The sequence below is a fragment of the Marasmius oreades genome, chromosome 2 (genome assembly GCF_018924745.1).
Source record: "Marasmius oreades isolate 03SP1 chromosome 2, whole genome shotgun sequence".
Taxonomy (NCBI): domain Eukaryota; kingdom Fungi; phylum Basidiomycota; class Agaricomycetes; order Agaricales; family Marasmiaceae; genus Marasmius; species Marasmius oreades.
The window spans coordinates 411598-430917 of record NC_057324.1 but is presented as its reverse complement, the minus strand read 5'-3'; the positions used below and the strand labels follow the sequence as shown (position 1 = coordinate 430917).

The 19320-nt window shown below is 47.6% G+C and overlaps 4 protein-coding genes across 5 annotated transcripts; 2 read left to right on the top strand and 2 right to left on the bottom strand.

Moving 5' to 3' along the window:
* Nucleotides 1-4651: 4651 nt before the first annotated feature.
* Nucleotides 4652-4930, top strand: E1B28_003729 (uncharacterized protein; the record flags this gene model as incomplete). Its single annotated transcript, XM_043148160.1, has 1 exon — nucleotides 4652-4930. The coding sequence occupies one exon, from the start codon at nucleotides 4652-4654 to the stop codon at nucleotides 4928-4930; it is 279 nt and encodes a 92-aa protein (XP_043012752.1).
* Nucleotides 4931-5508: 578 nt separating this feature from the next.
* Nucleotides 5509-7043, top strand: E1B28_003728 (uncharacterized protein; the record flags this gene model as incomplete). Its single annotated transcript, XM_043148159.1, has 4 exons — nucleotides 5509-5997; nucleotides 6045-6199; nucleotides 6255-6893; nucleotides 6969-7043. Exons 1-4 carry the CDS (start codon nucleotides 5913-5915, stop codon nucleotides 7041-7043), a joined length of 954 nt encoding a protein of 317 aa, XP_043012751.1. The 5' UTR covers nucleotides 5509-5912.
* Nucleotides 7044-7448: 405 nt separating this feature from the next.
* Nucleotides 7449-10190, bottom strand: E1B28_003727 (uncharacterized protein). Of its 2 annotated transcripts, XM_043148157.1 has the most exons (13): nucleotides 9958-10190; nucleotides 9857-9893; nucleotides 9663-9757; nucleotides 9440-9608; nucleotides 9243-9383; nucleotides 9133-9195; nucleotides 9017-9079; nucleotides 8840-8964; nucleotides 8647-8789; nucleotides 8312-8594; nucleotides 8170-8260; nucleotides 7979-8115; nucleotides 7449-7919 (listed from the first exon to the last, which is right to left on the bottom strand). In XM_043148157.1, the coding sequence occupies exons 1-13, from the start codon at nucleotides 10031-10033 to the stop codon at nucleotides 7906-7908; spliced, it is 1437 nt and encodes a 478-aa protein (XP_043012749.1). In that variant the 5' UTR covers nucleotides 10034-10190; the 3' UTR covers nucleotides 7449-7905. The 2 variants fall into 2 exon arrangements, with proteins under 2 accessions (XP_043012749.1, XP_043012750.1); XM_043148158.1 differs by having other exon boundaries at nucleotides 7449-8115; nucleotides 9663-9893.
* A 6229-nt stretch (nucleotides 10191-16419) lies between these two features.
* On the bottom strand, nucleotides 16420-18654 carry E1B28_003726 (uncharacterized protein; the record flags this gene model as incomplete). The annotated part of the gene is made up of 12 exons (XM_043148156.1): nucleotides 16420-16736; nucleotides 16794-16858; nucleotides 16920-17035; nucleotides 17088-17176; nucleotides 17233-17259; nucleotides 17313-17552; nucleotides 17618-17685; nucleotides 17744-17809; nucleotides 17866-18048; nucleotides 18108-18194; nucleotides 18256-18324; nucleotides 18389-18654. 12 exons carry the CDS (start codon nucleotides 18652-18654, stop codon nucleotides 16420-16422), a joined length of 1593 nt encoding a protein of 530 aa, XP_043012748.1.
* Between the last annotated feature and the right edge of the window lie 666 nt (nucleotides 18655-19320).

The window sequence follows — 19320 nt, the reverse complement described above, 5'->3', positions numbered from 1 at the left end:
CTCCATTTGATGACGTCATTGGTGATGGATGAGAGGACTCGGAGAAGCTGGGGCTGGTGTCGCGTGGCCCTGATGAGGAGTGGTTGTTGTGGACTCTGGAGCGTTACGCGTTATCCCCGGTTGTGCTCTATTGACCGGAGTCATGAATTGCCGACGAACCTGTATGTGTGGACTTCTTTTTTTTTGCCGCTGTTCGTTTGTCCCTCGGACCAAGAAGGAATGGTTGGCGTTGGGTTGGCGTTCTGATCTTCGAACTGAACGAATCACTGAAGTGGTAACGGTCAAGTGAATGGAAGGCAGTCATTGTCTGAATTTGAACTTTTGAGTAGCATCCAATTACAATAATAACATCCGGGTACATTACCATCAGACTATCTGAATTTGAACTTTTGAGTAGCATCCAATTATAATAATAACATCCGGATACATTACCATCAGATTAATTCCATTTCTTTTTTTAGATCTCCGGTGATTATCATCATGTGGCGGTCATCAAATTAACTGTCGCGCGACGCGTCGAGATAGGTAGTAGCTACTTATGACATTGAAAAAGATTGAGAGGATAATTTTGGGGTTTCAAGTTGTGAAGACAGGGAGCATCTACCTGTTGTTGGCTTCAGTGGACTTCCAGCGGGAGACTGGTGGCTAGACATCATGAGGTGATGTTCTCTTGGGAGTGGAAGGCTCTATACGCGTAGCCGGATGGGGGACACTTCTCTAGTTTCCTTTGATTTACAAAATGGAAACTACTATGAGATAAGATCAGTTCATCATGCACACAATTTTGGGGTCCAATTTTCCTTCTCTTTTTCGGTGTTGAAGCATCTGCTCCATCTACCGAGAGGTTTTGCCGGAGTTGACTCTACGACAGTAATGGAAGCAAATTTCTCCCGGACTTGGGATCAAATCGACGCGTCGTGTGTACGTCTTGGTCTAGAATAAGTCCTGTATGCCGTCGAGGATCAGGTGAACAAACAGGTCTCTGGGTACACAGATCTTGAACAAGTTTTGTTGCACCGTCAGGTGAGTTAGTCCTGAAGTCGGCGGTAATTTCTGATACGTACTAAATGCCCAGTGTCAGGTATAATGGTGATTGGAGCAAATATTCTCCCAGACTCGCGGTCAATCAACGCGTCGTGTGTACATTTTGGCCTAGAATACGACGACAAGTTTGAGTTCGACTCCACGAGTATCCACTAAACAATTTGACTGATATCAAGTAGTATATGCCGCCGAGGATCGGGTGGACAGGTTTCTCAGTACACAGATATTGAACCGGTTTTGTTGCACCGTCAGGACCTTTGTACTAGCCTGAGAGAGCACGGGGTGGGTAAATGAGGAGGAAAGCATTGGCGTAAAAAAATTATACCTAGCTACAGCACCGTCAATGTCCTGAGACACCATGGCACGCTTCTCGTATCCTCACCACACCCTCCTTCCTCTGCTTGTGCTTCAGCGCCAATTCAAAAGTCTTCTGCAAAGTCGGTTCCCAAGATTCTTTATGGCAGCTCGTTGGGTGAAGGAAAATTATTGTTCGATGCATCCTCGGTTTTGTCCAGAATTTCAGGTAGCCGGTACCGTTTTGCGGTCAGATAAAGCGGATATCCATAGTTGATCCATAGCGAGACGGTATGCTTCAGCGATGCTTCGGCGATGTGGCTATCGCGTAGGGAGGCTGAGCCGCCTGTTCCTCCCGGCCCGCCTTGAGCCTTACCTGATTTTTGCAATCACGCAGGCGCACGACAAGACTCCATACCTGGAATCTATCTATCAAATTTCAAAGATTCTCTTCCAACCACCAAAGCTCGTCTACGGTTTCAACGACACGATAGTCGAACGCTTCTTTGTCCTTCGACGCAGTACCACCCTACCGTAGTTGAGCTGAACACCCCACCCATCATCTTGTTTTCATCATTGTTTGTGCTGCCGCTTTTTCAAAGACCGACCCTTTGACCAACCAACCGTTTATTTTAGTGATCTAGTTCTCACTTTGGTGCAGAAGTTCCTTCGTGTACATGGAATGTCCTTCTCTCGCATCTCAATTAATCATTCATTGGATATGATTCATATGGACGGATTGTCCAGAAATGTAGATCAGCAAGGTTATGTTTAACCGGCTTTCAATGCATTTCGACGCTACCGGTTATAGAGAGCGTCCAGACTCCAAACCATTCCGCATATCAGAGCGCTCAAGCTCAGTGAACCATGTGTGGAGTATGGCCCTAGAGGGGAGAAACAGAGCGATGCGTACAAGATTTGGGCGTGTGTTTCAGATTCGAGAGTGCGAACTTGAAGGTGTAGATCCCGATCAGATTGATAAACGGAACGGGAGGCCTGATGGCTATTGAAAGTCTATATGTACCGGTAAATTGAAATCTTAATTAGATCCTACTAAGGGCCGATCAAAATGACTTACCACGGCAAGATGCCTCTCCAACGCGCTATGCTATGGAGTCAGCTGGCCTTCTTCTAGGTCACTGACGCCGTGAAAGCTACTTCTATTTGGTATCTATCTATATATTATATGTATTATGTGGGACTTTATCATTCTTCCACCTGTCTGGATGTTACGGCTGAACCACAAGTCTGAGACTTGAGTTCATGCGCTCCGAGCGAATCGTGGTTCGTGGTGTGCACTTTGAATCCCACTGACTCATGGTGATTGTGGTGCACGAGCCTCGAGGTGCCATAAGCCCACGGCTATGTCAAAGGTCCAAAATAAAGTCGGTTTTCATCGGGGTTTACTTATTTCTGGCAGTGGCACCTCGGTGAATAAGGAGTCCGTGTACATGTCAAAGCCATGATTAAACGTTTCGTAAATTGATAAATTAACAGCTGCAAGTTGTTCCTTCTTCAGCTTCAGCATCTGATCATGAAGGATACTGAGCTGAGTGTTTTATCTTCACTAGCATGTTGATCTTCTGACTCAATTCTGACCACTCCGAGTCCCTATATGCTTCTGGACAGCCGAAGGTAGTACAGTGGCGGCGGCACAGGGCTAGGCATCTAACCGGATTTTGCGTTTGCAAGCCGTTGATTCTCGATCCACAACACACAGCTGGGAGTAAGTAGTTGGGTATAGATGTTAGAATAACTCATCTGTCAGAAGGCACTCTAAATTCTACTCCACTTTGGGCGCTGCCCAAGCGACGTAATTTGCGTGGGAAATAGACGTAAGGGCTCTCCCATACTTACCCTCACTTCTTGTCTCTCACCCATCTACGCTCTATGACACACTCTCCTACAACCTCAAGCTAGCTTATTCAATGCAATTACGACTCACAGGACAACTGTTTTCCTTAGCCGTATATCAACATGGGGGGCAAGCGGACCGAACCATAGCCAAATAAACCCAAACGTCCCCCCACTTTTCCCGAGACGTCCAACACAAGTCCAACATGATTTTGACTTGAATTTATGCTTTAGAAATCGGAAAGGAGTCGGGTCTTCAAAAGAATGCGAGTGAGTTAATCGCTCATTCTAGGCTTTTGATTTCTGTGTTCGCTGACCCGCCGGTTAGCCGATTCAGGTTAGATATTGAGAGCACTAGCAACCACACGCTTTCAATGTGACTCACACCAGGAATTAATCTCTGCCTCCGGTCGGACAGGGTTCTTCTCGTGGTTGAGCATGTGGATTGAAATGGTCAGATAGGAAGTTGGGAAACGACTGGAACCTTCAGAGTCCCGTCCCGTCTTTGCATCATGGAACGTGGTGAGTCATATCGATCTCTCATATCTGGGAGGAAAATGAGCCATGTGCTGAGCTCTCCATGCGTTAGGAGAAGAGCATGAGCTTCAATCTGCTGTTTCTTCGCGGCGAGGTTTACCGTGGCCAGTAGTTGCTTGGGTCTTAAGCGTTGAGAAGGAAAGACGGTGCGGGGGCGACTGAATTTGGAGTATGTGACGGATTATCGTTTTCGGGCCAAAGAGAGGATACCAAGAGGCTTGATTTGTAGTACGTGGGCGTGACACCCAGTTCCGGCATCGTGAGTTAGTTCTTTTGTTCTGCCTCAGGGACTGCACTGTTTAATGTGAACGGCAAAAGTTCTATTCTGTCTGTGTCGTTGTGTGCGGCAGAGTCCAAGGTCACAGAACTATTGACGCCGCTTCGCCTTGCTTATATTTTGTATAACATCATCTGAGGTATGTCGTTCTTATCGGAAAATACGAGGACTTTACTAACTCATCAGGATTTGTTGAATGGCAAATATCGACGTCGGTCATCGCCTTAGCCTCTCATAGCTGTAGCGTGGAGAATGTGGTCGGCGGTCTCGCCTTTCTCACGACTATTCGGGGGCATCAGACTTCCGAACTGGGGTGCCGGAGTATCATATATCACTATTCCCTCCCCCACCTCTATCCCTTCTTCAAAGCTTCAAACTTCGATGCACTCGAGACCAATTTAGCCTGTCCTTCAACTATGACATTCAATCCAAATCGAATAATGATAGTAAGGCGTAACATACGAGCAGACCTCGAAGTGACTTTGGACTACAGGTGTGTCGCAATAGCCGAACGAGTTTACTTTTATGGACTCCATGTGTCCGAGTGCGTCGTATCACGGACTAACGGGAAGATCGGGGCGGCGTAGGTATACAGATGAAGTATTTTCGCGCCAAACGACAGCTCTTTGTGTTCAAGTCTCTGGGATGCCTTCTTCAGAACCCTTGCAAGTCGAGTTCGCAGCCCCTGTTGAATCGACGATTGTCGATTCTGCACGGGAAGATCAATTCCTCAACCAGTCGGAGAAGGAGAAGCTCCCAAAAGGCAAGAGCGATGAGACGATGACAAGTGTCGTGGTTAGAGATGTGAATGTGGAGGAGGGACATAAAGGGGGACAAAGGGGTAAAGATAGTGCTAGAGAGTGGGGAAAGTTTAAGAAATGGTGGGGGTCCTCCTTTTTCCGAGCGCTCAGGAATAAAGCATAGATTGACATGGTCAACAGGTACATTACTATTACAACTGCCTTCCTCTGTTGCCGTAACTCTCGGAAGTTCGATCGTTACAGGAGAGTGAGTCGCTCACCTTCTTATTCTTTCGTTTCTATTACTTTTACAGCTTGGCGGGCCCCACTAAGGAATTTGAAACCTCTCAAGAAATCACTTGTTTCGTTATCAAGTGGGTTTTTTGGCGCTGACATTTTTCTCACAAGACCACTAATTTTCGCTCCTTTATCCGAACTCGTTGGCAGGACGCCTATGTACCTCGTCTTGTATGTTCAACTCTTCCGAGTGCGCTGGTGGCTACCCTGTGACTACCGCTCGACAAATAGCTGGACTTGCCGCCTCGGCGCCGATATGACGACGAGTCTTCCATGCCGAGCAGCCGAGCGGCCGGACGCGCAGTGGTAGGCCCCATCAAACTTATCTTCTTTTCATTACTAGTACGTCAGTGACGCCCTCCGATGCTATATTTAGCCTGCTTAACGCCTTACGGGTTAATTGTATCGGGCGTTTTGTTATGCTTTGGTGTTCCGTTTGCATCCATATACTCATTGCCGCAATTAAAAATATTCATACATTCCCGACATCGTCCGACGTGATATACTGCATGTGCGCTTGTACGGTTTCTTTATTTCAAGTACAAAGTCGCCTGCCTTTAGCTCTATTCGGTTCAATGCGGAGGACCTGGCACGCCCTTCATATGGCTTCGATATCAAGCGACTATGCATCCGAGGGAACGGACCAGTCGTTAAATTTCCCTTCGATCTATTCTTACAGGCTTCCTACCATTGATATGCGGCACCACTGGAAGCTTCTTGTGCTGCAACCGAGTAGCCTGCCGGCCTGACAAGGATTGGGTGGTCTGCGGAGTTCAAGGTATAAAACTGGGCCGAGTAGTGACCTATACCTCATCAAAGGTCGCCTCAAGTAACTTTACTTGGCTATCATCTTGGTTCTTCATCCTACCATGCACTCTGCTGCGCTCGCCCTCAGGCTCTCAGCTTTCGTCACAGTCGCCACGGCCTTGCAAATTACCAGTGATAATCCAGCATGTGGGTATTGTTCCTTACGGCAAGATCTCTCTCTGACTCGTTTATAGTCCTAGCTGCCGGCAGGGCAGGATGTATCACTGCGTCCTCCAACACCACCGGGGCTCCCGTCGTCATTCAAGACTGTGGTGTGGGGGTCTCTGGGCAAAACTGGGCTTTCGTGCAAAGTTCTGAACCTCAGCCACTCACGGTTCTCGGTGACAAGGTGTGCTGACTTCCAATCAAACAGAGTTCCAAAACTAACCAACTTCCATCCCAAGTGTTTGGACGTAATTGACGGCAACAACGCTGATGGTACCAAACTCCAAATCTGGACCTGTGTCCCCGGAAGCACGAATCAACTTTTCATCCCCTTTGCTGACTCCATCTACCAATGGGCTGGAACGAACAAATGTATCGACCTTACCGACGGCAACATCAGTAACGGGAATCAGGTACAGATCTGGACCTGCGACTCGAACAACTCCAACCAGATGTGGACTGCCAATTCCGTTTCCCCTCCCCCGCCGGTACAAACGGTCCGACTTTTGGCAACCGGAGCAGGTCAACACGCAGCGTCCGTTTGCATGGCAGCCCCTTCCAATGCCGATGGAACTACTGTCGCACTCGCCTCGTGTGGTGACTTGAGCACCGTCAACTGGGTCCTTCCCCCTCAGGGAGCTAACCCAAATACATTCACGGGCCAGATCAAGACGGCCGATGGGACCAAATGCCTCGACGTTCGCGACGGTAATCCGTCCAATGGGAATTTACTCCAGATCTGGTCGTGCATAGATGGGAACACGAATCAGTTGTGGCAGGTTACTAAGCCAGAGAATTTGACGACGGTATCGATTTCTTGGGTTGGACAGAATAAGTGTGTGGATGTGAAAGACGGTGTTTATACGGCTGGTACTGATGTATGTTTCGTTCCCTTTCTTGTGCTTTTTTTCCTTAATTATTAACCGACGATTTGCGGTCTTCTTCTTCTTTAGCTTCAGCTTTGGGACTGCGACCCCAATCCCCTCAACCCGAGTAATATCAACCAGTTATGGTCTATCTTCAACTAGAAGTGTTGGTCCTTGGAAGTTTGAGTCATATGAATCTTGATCTTAGTATGATTGCATTTCAGTAGTCATTACGAGGACCGTTGCTGTCGAAATCCTATTCTAAAAAAATAGCCGTTGACAACCCCTTGTAGTCGGCAGTGGGCATAGTGACTGTCTTTTTATATTCCGGTGCCCAAGATACATAAAACCATGGTATTTAATATAATTGACTGAGCAAAGACGCCAAATATTGCAAGGTGAACTGCACAGGAGGAAGTTGGTATAGCAGAAACTGAAAGCAGTGTTTCAGTACGGTTCCGAGTCACACCGCGAACCTGAGTGGCCAATTCTGCTGTACTGACCTAGTTCCTTCACTTCCAAATTTCCGCGGATGAAGTAGCAAGGCTACGCAAGCAGTTAGGAGGCGTTGAAGGTTAGACGTTAAACCCTCCGACGATACAAAATAAACATGAGTCATAGCATTAAAATTTATCGCCGTTGCGGCAGTCGAGAGTATGTATAGTTATCGATACAGTGATATACAAGCAAAAAAATATTCGAGAGCAACAGAGAGCGACGTATGAACCATGAATGATGGTAAGTACAAATGAATAAATGCACAGCAGAAACAAAGCAGAAAAGAAAAGAAGTCCAGACACAGAGTTCTTCGATCAACGAAGAACAATCTGGGGAAACACTCTACACCAACTTGATCCTCTTCTCCGCAGGGCCAGGGGACGCCAACTCCAGCTCCTCCTCATCTTCCGAATCCAACACATGCTTCGCGCTAAACGGCGGCGGCGAAAACCCTTCTTCCGTAGCCTTCTCATCCGTCGCCGATGATGGAAAAGGATCCAGGGAAGTCATCGATTTGGACCACACCCTACCGAAAGACCGCTTCTTCGTGGGTGGAGGATCAGTACGTTCGATTTCAGTCGGCGCGAGAGAAGGCGCACGAGTGATGTCGTCCGGATCATCCCCTTCGTCGGATGAAAGGTCACTAGAGGGGTCTTCTTCCGTCATGAGGATCTTGCGGAGTTGATCGTCCTTTTCACAAAAGTGACGGTACGCCTTCTGAACAACACCGCAGTACCTACAAAGGGATTACTCATGGAGGAAAAGAAGCGAGAAAGAGAAACAGACTCACTTGGACTGTTTGGAATATATCTGGAGCTTGTGTTCGGCGAACACAGAAGGTCGAAGGGTCGAATAATCCCCGTCTCTCGCACGGAAGGAAACTATAAAGGAAGATAAGCAAACAGAAAGCCATGAGGGTAAGGAACCCTCACCGTTGGGATTGGCCTTGTTATAGAAGCGAACGTTCTTCAACGGATTGGCATCCTTCATACCATAATGCATGGTTGTAAGGTCAACAATCACGTCTTCTTCCCTTAACCCCGAGACATCTCCACCGTAAAGCAGTCCAGCAGTCTCGACAATGGCACGTGGTGTGATATGCTCCTGGATATACTTCTTGTTTTCGACCTTCCATGGAAAACACTTGAAGTCCGTCAGGCGGTATAGGTCCCGGTCATGGATTCGCTCAAAGATTGCCTTCGCGGGGGCCAGGCGCTGTGTATTGCTCTCGTCAGTAGGTACTGGTCTAGACACATCCATAACGCACCTCGTCGTCGGAAGCCTCTATCCTGTCCATGATGGAATCTGTCAAGTTGAGATACTGTTTGGGGTTGAAGACAGCCTTCGAGATGCCCATGTATGGATCTGCAAGGTGAAGAGCATCGATAATCATGTACTCTATGGCTTTGGCTGCCCAGCGAGGTTAGGTCTGCTAGCACACAAAAAGAAGAGATACACACCCGTCTTATGGTTATAGACCATTTTGTGGAGCTCAAACCGGTTTTCTCCAATCTTGTAGATGTTGTTCAGATCCTTACAATCGTAACAGATCTGATCCTTAATGACCCTGGCGGAGCCGACGATCCTACGATGTATTGATGACCAAGTGCAGAATGAATGGAAATAGCCACACGTACCGCTGGATATCGAGATTAACCTTATGTCCAACCATTAACGAGTCGCGAACAATGTAGTCGAACCTGAATTCAATAGTGGTCAGAAGAGTATAGAAAACGTCAAGCATGTCACATACTTGTCGACATCCAACCCATTGCGCTTATTAGCAACAATGTCAAACAAGAAACGTTTCTCATCTCTGGGAGAAAGGTAAGCGAAGTAAACAAACATCCAGGTTCGACGTACGCATCACATTGATTTGGGTCACCAGCGATAAGGGCCTTGACGAAAGAACAATCCTTCTTGGAAAGTGGTATCTTGCGAGAGGAAATCATGTCGTTAAACATTAATTCGGATCCTTGTTCATGTTGCCAATTCGTCCCAGGCCTTTCGCATATATAACAGTTAAAAGGCCACCTAGTAGAGTGAAAGAAGATACGTACATGGCTTTTGGCATGAACATGCCATCGAAAACGTGAGACCAAGGGCCATGTCCAAGGTCGTGACACAAGCCGGCGATCTGTAAACATTCCACATCACGGTCGGTGATAGCCAAGTGGGGTTGAGCCATTCTGAGTTGAGTGGCTAGTTGACCAGCAAGATAGCCGACGCCTGGAAAGGCTTCAGCCATAAAGAAGACGCAAGAGGATAGGAAGGTGGTTATACCCAAGCAATGCTCGAACCGATTATGAGACGCGTTCGGCCAAACGTGATAAGTGGTGCCGAGTTGCTTCACTTTGCGGAGCCGTTGGAAGTGGGGACTAGAGGTATAAGAGGGAATGATGTTTCGTCGGTAAGGATCATTGAAAGACAGACAAACGCGTTTTTGAACGCGTCTGACTGCGGATACAAAGACGCACGTGTCGATAATTCTGCAGACTCGTTTGGAGAATGTAACTAGTGGGGAATAAACTGGACATCAGCTATGACTCCTCATAGTTAATACTCGAGGGTTACGCACAATATGTATGAACAGGATCCTTAAACTGCCGTAACGCCTCCTTCGATGATGATTGTCCAGACAAAGACACCGACATTATGGTCCTGATTTGCACGATTATATCGATAGAGTATTGTAGTTGCACGGGTATTAACTTGTCGTAACTTGTATGTTCGTTTCAGATATCAGAAGTAAGAATAGCGGTGATTCAGAAGACTTGGAGTGGCGGATGCAGATGGGGGGAGGGAAGAAAGGGGATATTGGTGGCGGTGCACCAGGGTGTGACAGGCTAAATATGTGACCGGGGCGTGTCGCTTATGTGTTTTGGTATATGTACGCGTCTGCGTACCGCCAATGCACCGCAGTCGTTAAATTTCCAGCTCGTCGTGATAAGCTAGTTCCGTTTCTAAACGTAGAATAGGAACTAGAGACAAAATAATACTATATGATATAAACAAGTCTTTGATCATATAAGTATATAAGTTCTGCTATATTGTAGGTACTCTACTCGTGCTATATCTCAGTAGGTGGGTTTGCCGGAGGCTGGCTTGGGCGCGCAAAAGAGGGGCATGTGATTTGCCCGTGATCTTACGCGTTGCCCAAAGAACGCCAAACGCGACCAAGGCCAGCCTGAGCGCTCGGGGCACCAAGTGGGCTGAGAAAACGACGGAACCTGTGATGCCCAAATTGAGCACTTGCTCTGACGTACAGGTGCCGGCTTTTAACGAAGCCCAATCTGGACCCCCCAACTGAGCAAGTGCGAGATATAGTATACGAAAATATGATAGAATTAATCTATGAAATTAATCATCAGTTAAGTCCAAACCATCTACGGCGAGGTTTACTACAGAGGTCGGTATACTATTGTTCTTTCTAAAGGTATCGATCTGCTTGTCAATGAGTTGAATACGAGTTGAGGAATAAGCTTTGGATGTAAACTGAGGAATAATAGAAGAAATTTTACGCCAGTAGACTAAGAAGGCGAGAGAATTCCAACCCCCTGTGGCGGCTACGACTTCGGGGGGAACACCAGCCAAGAGAAGTTCAACAGCTCCTCCGATGCGAAAGCTGTGTCCGAATATATGATAAAGAGCGGCGTCTTGCCAGATGCCGCGGCAGAAGTTGAGAAATTCTGTTTTGCTGTACATGGTGGGAGAGCCGAGTTCGTCAATATATGAGAAAAGGGGAAATGAAGAGGGAAGAAGTGAATTGACGCGTAGATGATTGGTGATAGCGTCGAGTGGACAAATGTCATGGAATTCTTTTGGGCGTGAAGTGAGGACAACTTCAGCTCCTTCTTGTTTGGTGGTCTTGGTCCAAGGAATGCGAAAAGTGCATGAATCGTAGCCGTTTGAAAGTTTCTTGAACGACATTGCTGAAGATTCTTTAGTGACATGATATCTGGGGTCGAACTTTTTGGCTGACAGAATTGTCGTTTCTCCTAAATGTCTACATCCAAAAAAGGTAGTAGTTGCTATAGCCCAAGTGGTAGCGTGCTTTGGGTTGTCGAGGTCTAATTTGCTTTTGAGGACGACTAAATGTTCAATGGAAACGGGCGGCCGTTGTTGTTTCTTGCGGTGAGAGCCTTGCTTCTTGGCTGTGATCCGAGCGAGCTTCACTAGTGGGTCGTCACCATACCATGGGGCGCCGTGATAAACATGCCAGGCTCGTATACCAGAGAGCCAACCTTTGACAGAGGCGATCTCTCCAAGATGCTCTCCGATAAAAGCTGCTAAAAGGGTCTTGTCGGCAGCTGGGAATCGGTAAATATGCGAAAGGGATACTTTATTGCGTAAACTTACGCATTCTGTCTGCTTCGGGGATCTCGTACTTGTCGCAGAACTGAGTAAATCGAAGAGGCCCTGCACCATATGATGATTTTGTACCATCACCGAATGCTCCGGACACTGCCTTCTGCGCAAGTGCCTTTACTTTGGGCGGCCACTTGGATTCTTCTTCTTGTCTCTTCCTTCGCGAGAATTCAGTTTCCCAGGAAAAGATGCGGTCTTTGGCTGGGACTTTTGGTCTGAGAGGGTTTGGTGCATAGCGGTTTTCTTTACGTGGGGTTCTGATAACTGAGGTACTAGGTTGGCTGAAGGAGCGAGGTAAGGGTGCGATTGAAGATGCAGTTGTAACATTAGAAAAAGCAGACAATGATGAAGACTGAGGTACGGTTGTGCGCGGTTCAACCGTCCTCTCATCGGACTTGACCGACGGCGTTCGACGGAGATGCCTAAACATAGGCAAGGATATTGGAGAGAGCCTCAGGTAAACTGAAGGCTTGGGTGAGTTTGTCCTCTGGCCGGCCTAATTCTCCGCGCAAGATAGGGTCGGCTAGATTCTGAGCAGATGCAACATAAACGAGTTCTGGGGTGATGTTGAGAGCGTATAACATGGAATACATTCGCCGGGTAGAAAGGTTAATCCAGAGGTTTGGCGAGCGAGACTTTATCACTGCGCCAATAGCTCCTTGATTGTCTGAGTTGATGATGACGCCCTGGTCTTTCGCCTCAGCATACTCGGCAACAAAGTATATGGCCAGCTCAATGGCGATGGTTTCGAGCCAGCAGATGTCACGGCCGATAGAGGTACCGGTATCTTTCCAATTGGGCCGTAAGCGGTAGGCAGCCCATTTCCCGTCGATGATAATGCCTATACCCCACGAGGTTGAGGCGTCGACGTAAATGCCGAGGTCTAGTGTCGGTTTTCTTGGATGTAACTGTCTGTAGAAGACGGGGTCTGAGAGGGCTGTTGACCACCATTGTAGGTCTTCTTTGACCAATCTTGGCGTCCATCTCCGGATGAAACGGTCGCCTTTGAAGCTAGCGCCAAAGTTGGAAAATGAAGCGAGATGCGTGCGGCCTTCTCGGTAGATGAAGGCGCAATGACATAAGGTGCCATGAATCTTGTCAACTTCTTCTAAAGGACACTGTGTCCCACTATAACGATCAACAAAGGTAGAAACCCGGTGAAGGTATTTCAGGCGCTTCGTTTCGGGGAGAGAGACTCTACGTCTGGGAAGGTCCCATAGAAAACCGAGGAATATGGTGATCCAGACGAAGTGCTGGTCACCCTTGGACATGTGCCACGGCGTATGAAGACTGCTGATGCGGTCCATCATCTGCGGTTTATCGTAATCATACAGGAAGAGTGATTCATCGGGAGTGTCAGGATTGAAGGGGAGGAGGGATTGATGGGAAAATTTTGAAGACGAATGGGGGTGTTGTAAGAGGTTGATCTTAATGTATGACCCATCGGTAAGTTTGCGTTGGCGAGGGCGGCGACCAACGATGATGTCGTCCTCGTATTTTTTGATGGGTTGTACTCCTTCGGCTCGCCAGATGTCAACCATGGCGTTAGCTATCATGCCGGAGTTTGAGCTGGCTGACGCTGCTCCGAATGGGTAGTTATGATCAATATAAAATTCTGCTGGTCTCCCTTGGACTACCAGAAAAGGTTTATGATGCGGTAAAACTGGACATGTTCGATGAAATTTGGCGATATCTACTGTACATGCTTGGAACCCTTCTGGGGCGCAGGCGATCTGGGAGAGAGAGTAAGTTACTGTACTCGGTTGTGGACTCTGTGAAACTAGGCGAGATATGGCCCTATACTTGACTATCAAGTACGGCGAAGAAAGGCCCTGAACTCTTCTGTGGAGTGTGGCGACGTGGGGCCCTGTACCCTTCTGTAGGGTACGGCGAGATTTGAATAGTGCCCTGTACTCGTCTATCGAGTACGGCATGGAGCTGTAGAGCCCACTGCGGGTCTGATGAAATGGGTGGACATCATCATGTAGCGTGGTCATGCTATGAAGATGTTCGGATTTTTTGCATCCCGTAAGGATGGTGGTAGAAAGGAAGAATAGAGAATGTTCGAAAAGTGAGAGAAAGAGACTCACCATGTCAGCAAAGCCCGTCGCCATGTCGAAATGGGTGGGGAAGTCAATCTTGTCAATGAAAGAGTTTACAGCCGGCAGAGCTTTCGAGTCTTTTGAAAGATGCCTGCAGATTCTCTTCTTGGGTGGTAGTCCTGGACCTTGATCCTGTACTGCTACAATGAAAGGGGATGCATAAAATGCACCGCCCATGATCTGTTCCATCGTTTCTCTCGTAAAGGGGCCGGAGAAACGGCCGTCTTTCAGCTCGTCGGCGATGTATTCGTTGACCGTCTCGGGGTGTTCGAGACATGATTTGTTGTTGGGTATGATAATAGTAGAGTTGAGGATAGGCATCGTGCCTAGTGGAAAGCCGTTTCGGAGATTGTCAAGCGTAATGGGTAGTATTGAACAAGATTGTGATGCTGTAGTTTTTGCTGGAAGGCGGAAGGGTCGTACGGGGTGACGATGCGTAAGAAATGCTGCATAAGGTTTATTGGGGTTGAGACGGGATGTACACGAGGATGGATGAGAGAAGAGAAGTTGGTGTAGGATAAACGTGAAGGGCGAGCCATTTTGAGCCACTCAACGACGTTCGTTGGGTTTCTGAACGCACTTCCAACTGAGAGCGTGGTGCTCCGATTTTCCACAGAAAGAGCAGACATGCTCTGCTTTGCAGTCGGAACATTTGCCGTCTCGGTCGCCTTTGCTGGTGCCGAAGATGTTGAATCTGCCACAGAGAGGTTTGTTAGAGGTCGGGTGATAGAGGATCTTCGATCTGAGGCTGGCCCAGAGTGGGGAAGGGTCCGAAGTGCCGTGCGTCTTCGCTGAGTGTCCTCGGAGTGAGCAAGCGATGCAATGAAGGTCCGAGGAAGAGCCGCCTCCATTGCCAGACCGAAAGGGCTTGCGAGCGCGAAAGTCTTTTGAGTCGTCGTCGCGGTTTGGATATGACCTGCGCTTTCGTGACTCGTCTTCACGGAACCTCGCCATCTTCGCTTCGAGGTCAGCCCACCTCGCCTCTGCAGCCATCTCACCGTCCGCTTTTGCCTGCATGAGGATCCATTGATCATCGTATGCCTGTCTGCTGAACTTCACCATACTTTCGAAACGTTTTTGTCGAAGTTCGAGTTCGACTGGCTTCCACCATTTGTAATATTTTTTCGAGTCTGGCTTGTTCTTGAAATAGAGGCAGTGAGCGTGCATAAACAGATAGTGAATGCCTTTCTCTCCTTTAGAATCCCTGATGGCCTCAAATCTGCAGAGGCCATCCATGGCTTCAATACAGTCGTAAGCGTCGGGAAGACCTTCGAAAGCGTCGTCGGGTTTGATTTTGAGTTTACTGAGGAGGTCGTCGAGGTCGAGGATGGTGGCTTTCTTGTCTGAGCGAAGAATCGACGCGACTTTTTTTTGTCTTGATACTAGCGAGTTCTCGGACTATGATCTTGAGATTGTCAGGGAGGAAGATGCCGAGAGGAGGGGATTTTCTGGGATTGTGGTTTAGTGAGATAATAAGGTCTGTAGGAAATTCGATTTCGGGAGAATCCATTGAGCTGTACTCGACTTCTTCGAAATCGAGAGCATATAGTCTGCTCTGGTCTCCCTCGTCAGATGAAGCCTTTGGCTCCATTTTCTTCTGTTCTTCTAGCAGCTCCTTGTATACCTTGCCTTCAAGATAAGGCTTCGCCTCCTCTAGTCTTTCCTTCGAATCTACCAGTTCTTGATATTCGTCTGTCGAGAGATCCCATACCGAGGCTTGAGGGGAGGCTGGATCCGGGGAGTCTCCTTGCAAAAAGGCTAAATCTTTCATCCTACGCTCCTCGTTCTTGGCCTTGATTTCGTGGATCTTCTTAATTTTCGGAATTATCGCCAATTTGCTGAAAAGAGTTCTGGCGAGGTCTGAGACGCGTGTTCGAGATTGTCGCTCGTTATTGGATAAAGAATTTTGTTTGACTAATAGTTCCTTTTGTTGAATAGTGAGAGGTTGAGGAGGTTCGATTCCGGTCATGATGAAGAGTAATACAACAAAAATGTCGAGAGCAGTGAGATGAGCGCAGGAGGTAAGTCGACTGACGCGTCAGGATTATCTGACGCGTCAGCTACGCTTATCTCACTGCCACTATCTTATCCTCCGATTTGAGCCTCGTACCTCGGCTCAAATCTAGGAGTTTTCAGTTATAAGTACTTACAGCGGCGGAAGTCCGAGATCAAGGCCATCACGGGATCGTCGGATGACGTTTATCAATTAACGTTCAAGCGCTCAAGCTCATATTGATCGATCAAACGCTTGAGCTGGGAAATTTCGAATAGAAGCTCGAAGTAAGTAAATTTGCATGGGTAAAATGAATTACATAAATTAAGAAAAGTCCTAGGTTAAATACGATGTTTCCTGTTGGCACTGCGGTGGCCTACAGACTAATCACCGCACGCTAGACTACAATTCGCTACAGATGATACTAACTAACTACTATAGAAGAAACCTACATACCGAATATCGCTACGGATAATTGAAACAAAAATAAAAAAGGGTGTGTGTGTGTGTATGCGCGCATGTCTATCCCGTCCTTCCCAATTAAAGGTTACATCCCAAACTACTGGTGCCAGTGCGTTCAACGCCTTCTAACAGCTTGCGTAGCCATAACACTTCTCTTCCTTATACGTTCTCCATAGATAAAGAATACGTACGGAATGGGTCCAATCGCCACAGCAACGAGCGCAAGCAACAGTCCAGCATACTGGAATCCCATCCCGTGGAACATCTGATCGACGAAAAGGGGTACCATAGCAGCAATTTCAGATCGAAGGAGTGTTTTGGCTGCGATAGCCGAAGCAGCATAGGCGGAATAGCTGTCGACGATGTACGAGTTCGCGGAGACGTAGATGACGATCATCGAGAACCCAAAGACGGCACCAGAGATCAAAGGAGCTACAAAATAGAGCTGTGAGTTCTAGTTCGATATCGGGGAAAAGAGGAGGAACGAACCTATCCAATGGATACGGGCGAAGGCTCCGGTGAAGGCGAACATGAACAACGATATGGGCAAAACTCTAAAGTAATGATAATGCCATGAGATGAATTCACACCTGCAAGATAAATGAGCAGACGTACATAGCTCCAAGCATCATTCCATAAAGACGGGCTTCGGGGTAGGTTCCTTTCTTTGTAAGAGCTGCGTAAATTTTCTCGTTGAACGGCAGCAAACACATAGCAATGCCAATCCCGATCTATCGACAAGCCTCAGCCGTGGACACAGAGAGAGAAAGAAACGGTACTCACGATGATACTGACGAAGGTAACACCTGTCATGCCCCCGCTGAAGTGACGAATTTCCGCAAAGGCGATGGGGAACGCAAAGAACATCAGATCTACGTATGAACTGTCAGCCATGCATCAATTGCATAATTTGACTGTAGAAACTTACAGAGCAGTGCATAGACGAAGGAAAGATCTGGAACATAGATCAGTGACAGAACAAGGATAAAGTAAGGAGTCGAGACATACAGATGGAGAACATGATCACAATAGGCTCAGTAAACAGCATGATAAGAGGCCTCGAAAGCGCAACCCTCAGGTTTTGCATGAACGGTTTCCCCTCGATTTCTTCCACAGTTCGATAGCTGGAGTCCCCGGTCTCCTTGCGCAACTTGGCGGCTTTCCGGCGGAGGACAACAGGTGCGAGCGTTTCGGGAAGGAACAATGTCAAGACGAAACAGAAGCCGGAAAAGATGAAGAGGACCCAGTCTGTAGGGGAATAACACGCGTTTAATCCGTAAAGACCGTGAAGGGAACGGGGAAACAGTACTCACATAGCCATCGCCAACCCGCACGTTCTCCAATCCAGCCTCCCATTACAGGGCCTAGACAGGGTCCCATGCTACGAATAAGTGGGTTAGGGAGTGTCCAAAAAAACGAAGAAATAAGATCCCACTCACAAGATGGTAAATGAAAAGAACGCCATGGGAATACCACGTTCTTCAACGGACCAAATATCTGCGATACTATACCAATTGGAGTAAGCACACGTTCGCGAGAAAGAGCGCTGAATTTGATTTACCTTCCACCAACATTACACATGGGTGCAGAGGCGGCAAGTCCAGCTATTTGTCGAGCGATAACCAGGGTAGCCGCATTATGCGCCAGCGCACTCGGAAGTGTGAAAATACAATAGAAGAACATGCTGACGAGGTACATAGGTGTCCTGCCAACAAGTTCGGATAGAGGTGCAAAAATGAGTGGTCTTAGGCAGAAAAAACGTTAGCCTAGAACTCAAACTCCAATTGCCGAGAATCAACTTACCCTATTCCAAAGCCGATAACGAAACAAGTGATGGTGAGATTGATAATTTCTTGAGAGGTTCCAAATTCTTTAGTGGGGCCCGTCATGCTGTAAAAGACAGTCAATCAATGATTCCTCCGACGGAAACTATAAAAAACTGAACACTCACTCTCCCGTAACGGTTGAACTTCCAAGAGTTACGGCTAAACAGAGGAAGGAAACTGTAATGGTGATGTACCTGTTGACATGTCGACGTCAATCTATGTTCTGTCCTTAGAAGATCGGAAGAAAGAAAGACTCACCATTTCTTTGCCTTTCCCCATTCTTTGGGATTTTCGCCCGTACCAGGTGTGAACGAAACAACCTTTACCCCTTGGTCTTCCTCCTTATATCCCTCCTCCACATCTCTAATAACAACACTCGTCACCGTCTCATCGCTATTGCCCTTTGCATGCTTCTTCTTCTTCTTCTCCGACTGGTTGAAGATTTGATCTTCCCGTACGGGATCGACGAAAGTCGTTTGAATTGGTGACACGAACTCGACTTCGAATGGTTCTGAAGAAGGCATCTCTTGAGACTTGGGCACAAAGCTAGAAAGCTGCTGTCGTTTTAGCTGAAAAGCTTTCATCTATATACCTACACTCCCCGCCCTTCCCGCAAGTCCGTGATACGACGCACCCGGACACATCATAGATTCTAAAAGTAAGCTCGTTAGGATAATGATGTGTTGGGTTCATCTATGGGCCTACCTTAACGGGATTTTCATCAAAATCTGAATCACTTGTACCCGTATATGAATGGGATGAGCTGGTGTAACATGTATCTACCTGCAGCGCTCTGTTTGACTCGCCCCAAAGAAGCCCCCTCTGCCGACGCTTCCACTTCTGGTTGGTACCGCAACCGCTCTCACGAGAATAAAACCCGAATTAGCCTCTGTATATAAGCATTCTGTCAACCCTGTACACGCCGATCCCAGTTACATATGAGCGGGGAAAAAAATGCTGAGTACAGTATGGGAATGTCATCTCGAGCATAATGAAAGAGTCCTTGTAAATGATACCGTCGATGAACAGGGGGCTCGCTATCAAGTTATCAAGCCTTAAGCTTCACCGGCACCTCCTGGCCTTCGTTGGATTCACCATGATCAAAATTAGTTGCGCGATATTGCGAACAGAACATTACCGCCCCCGCATTACAGCGAAGCATGTACGAGGGAAGGTCCCGCCGTTAGCTG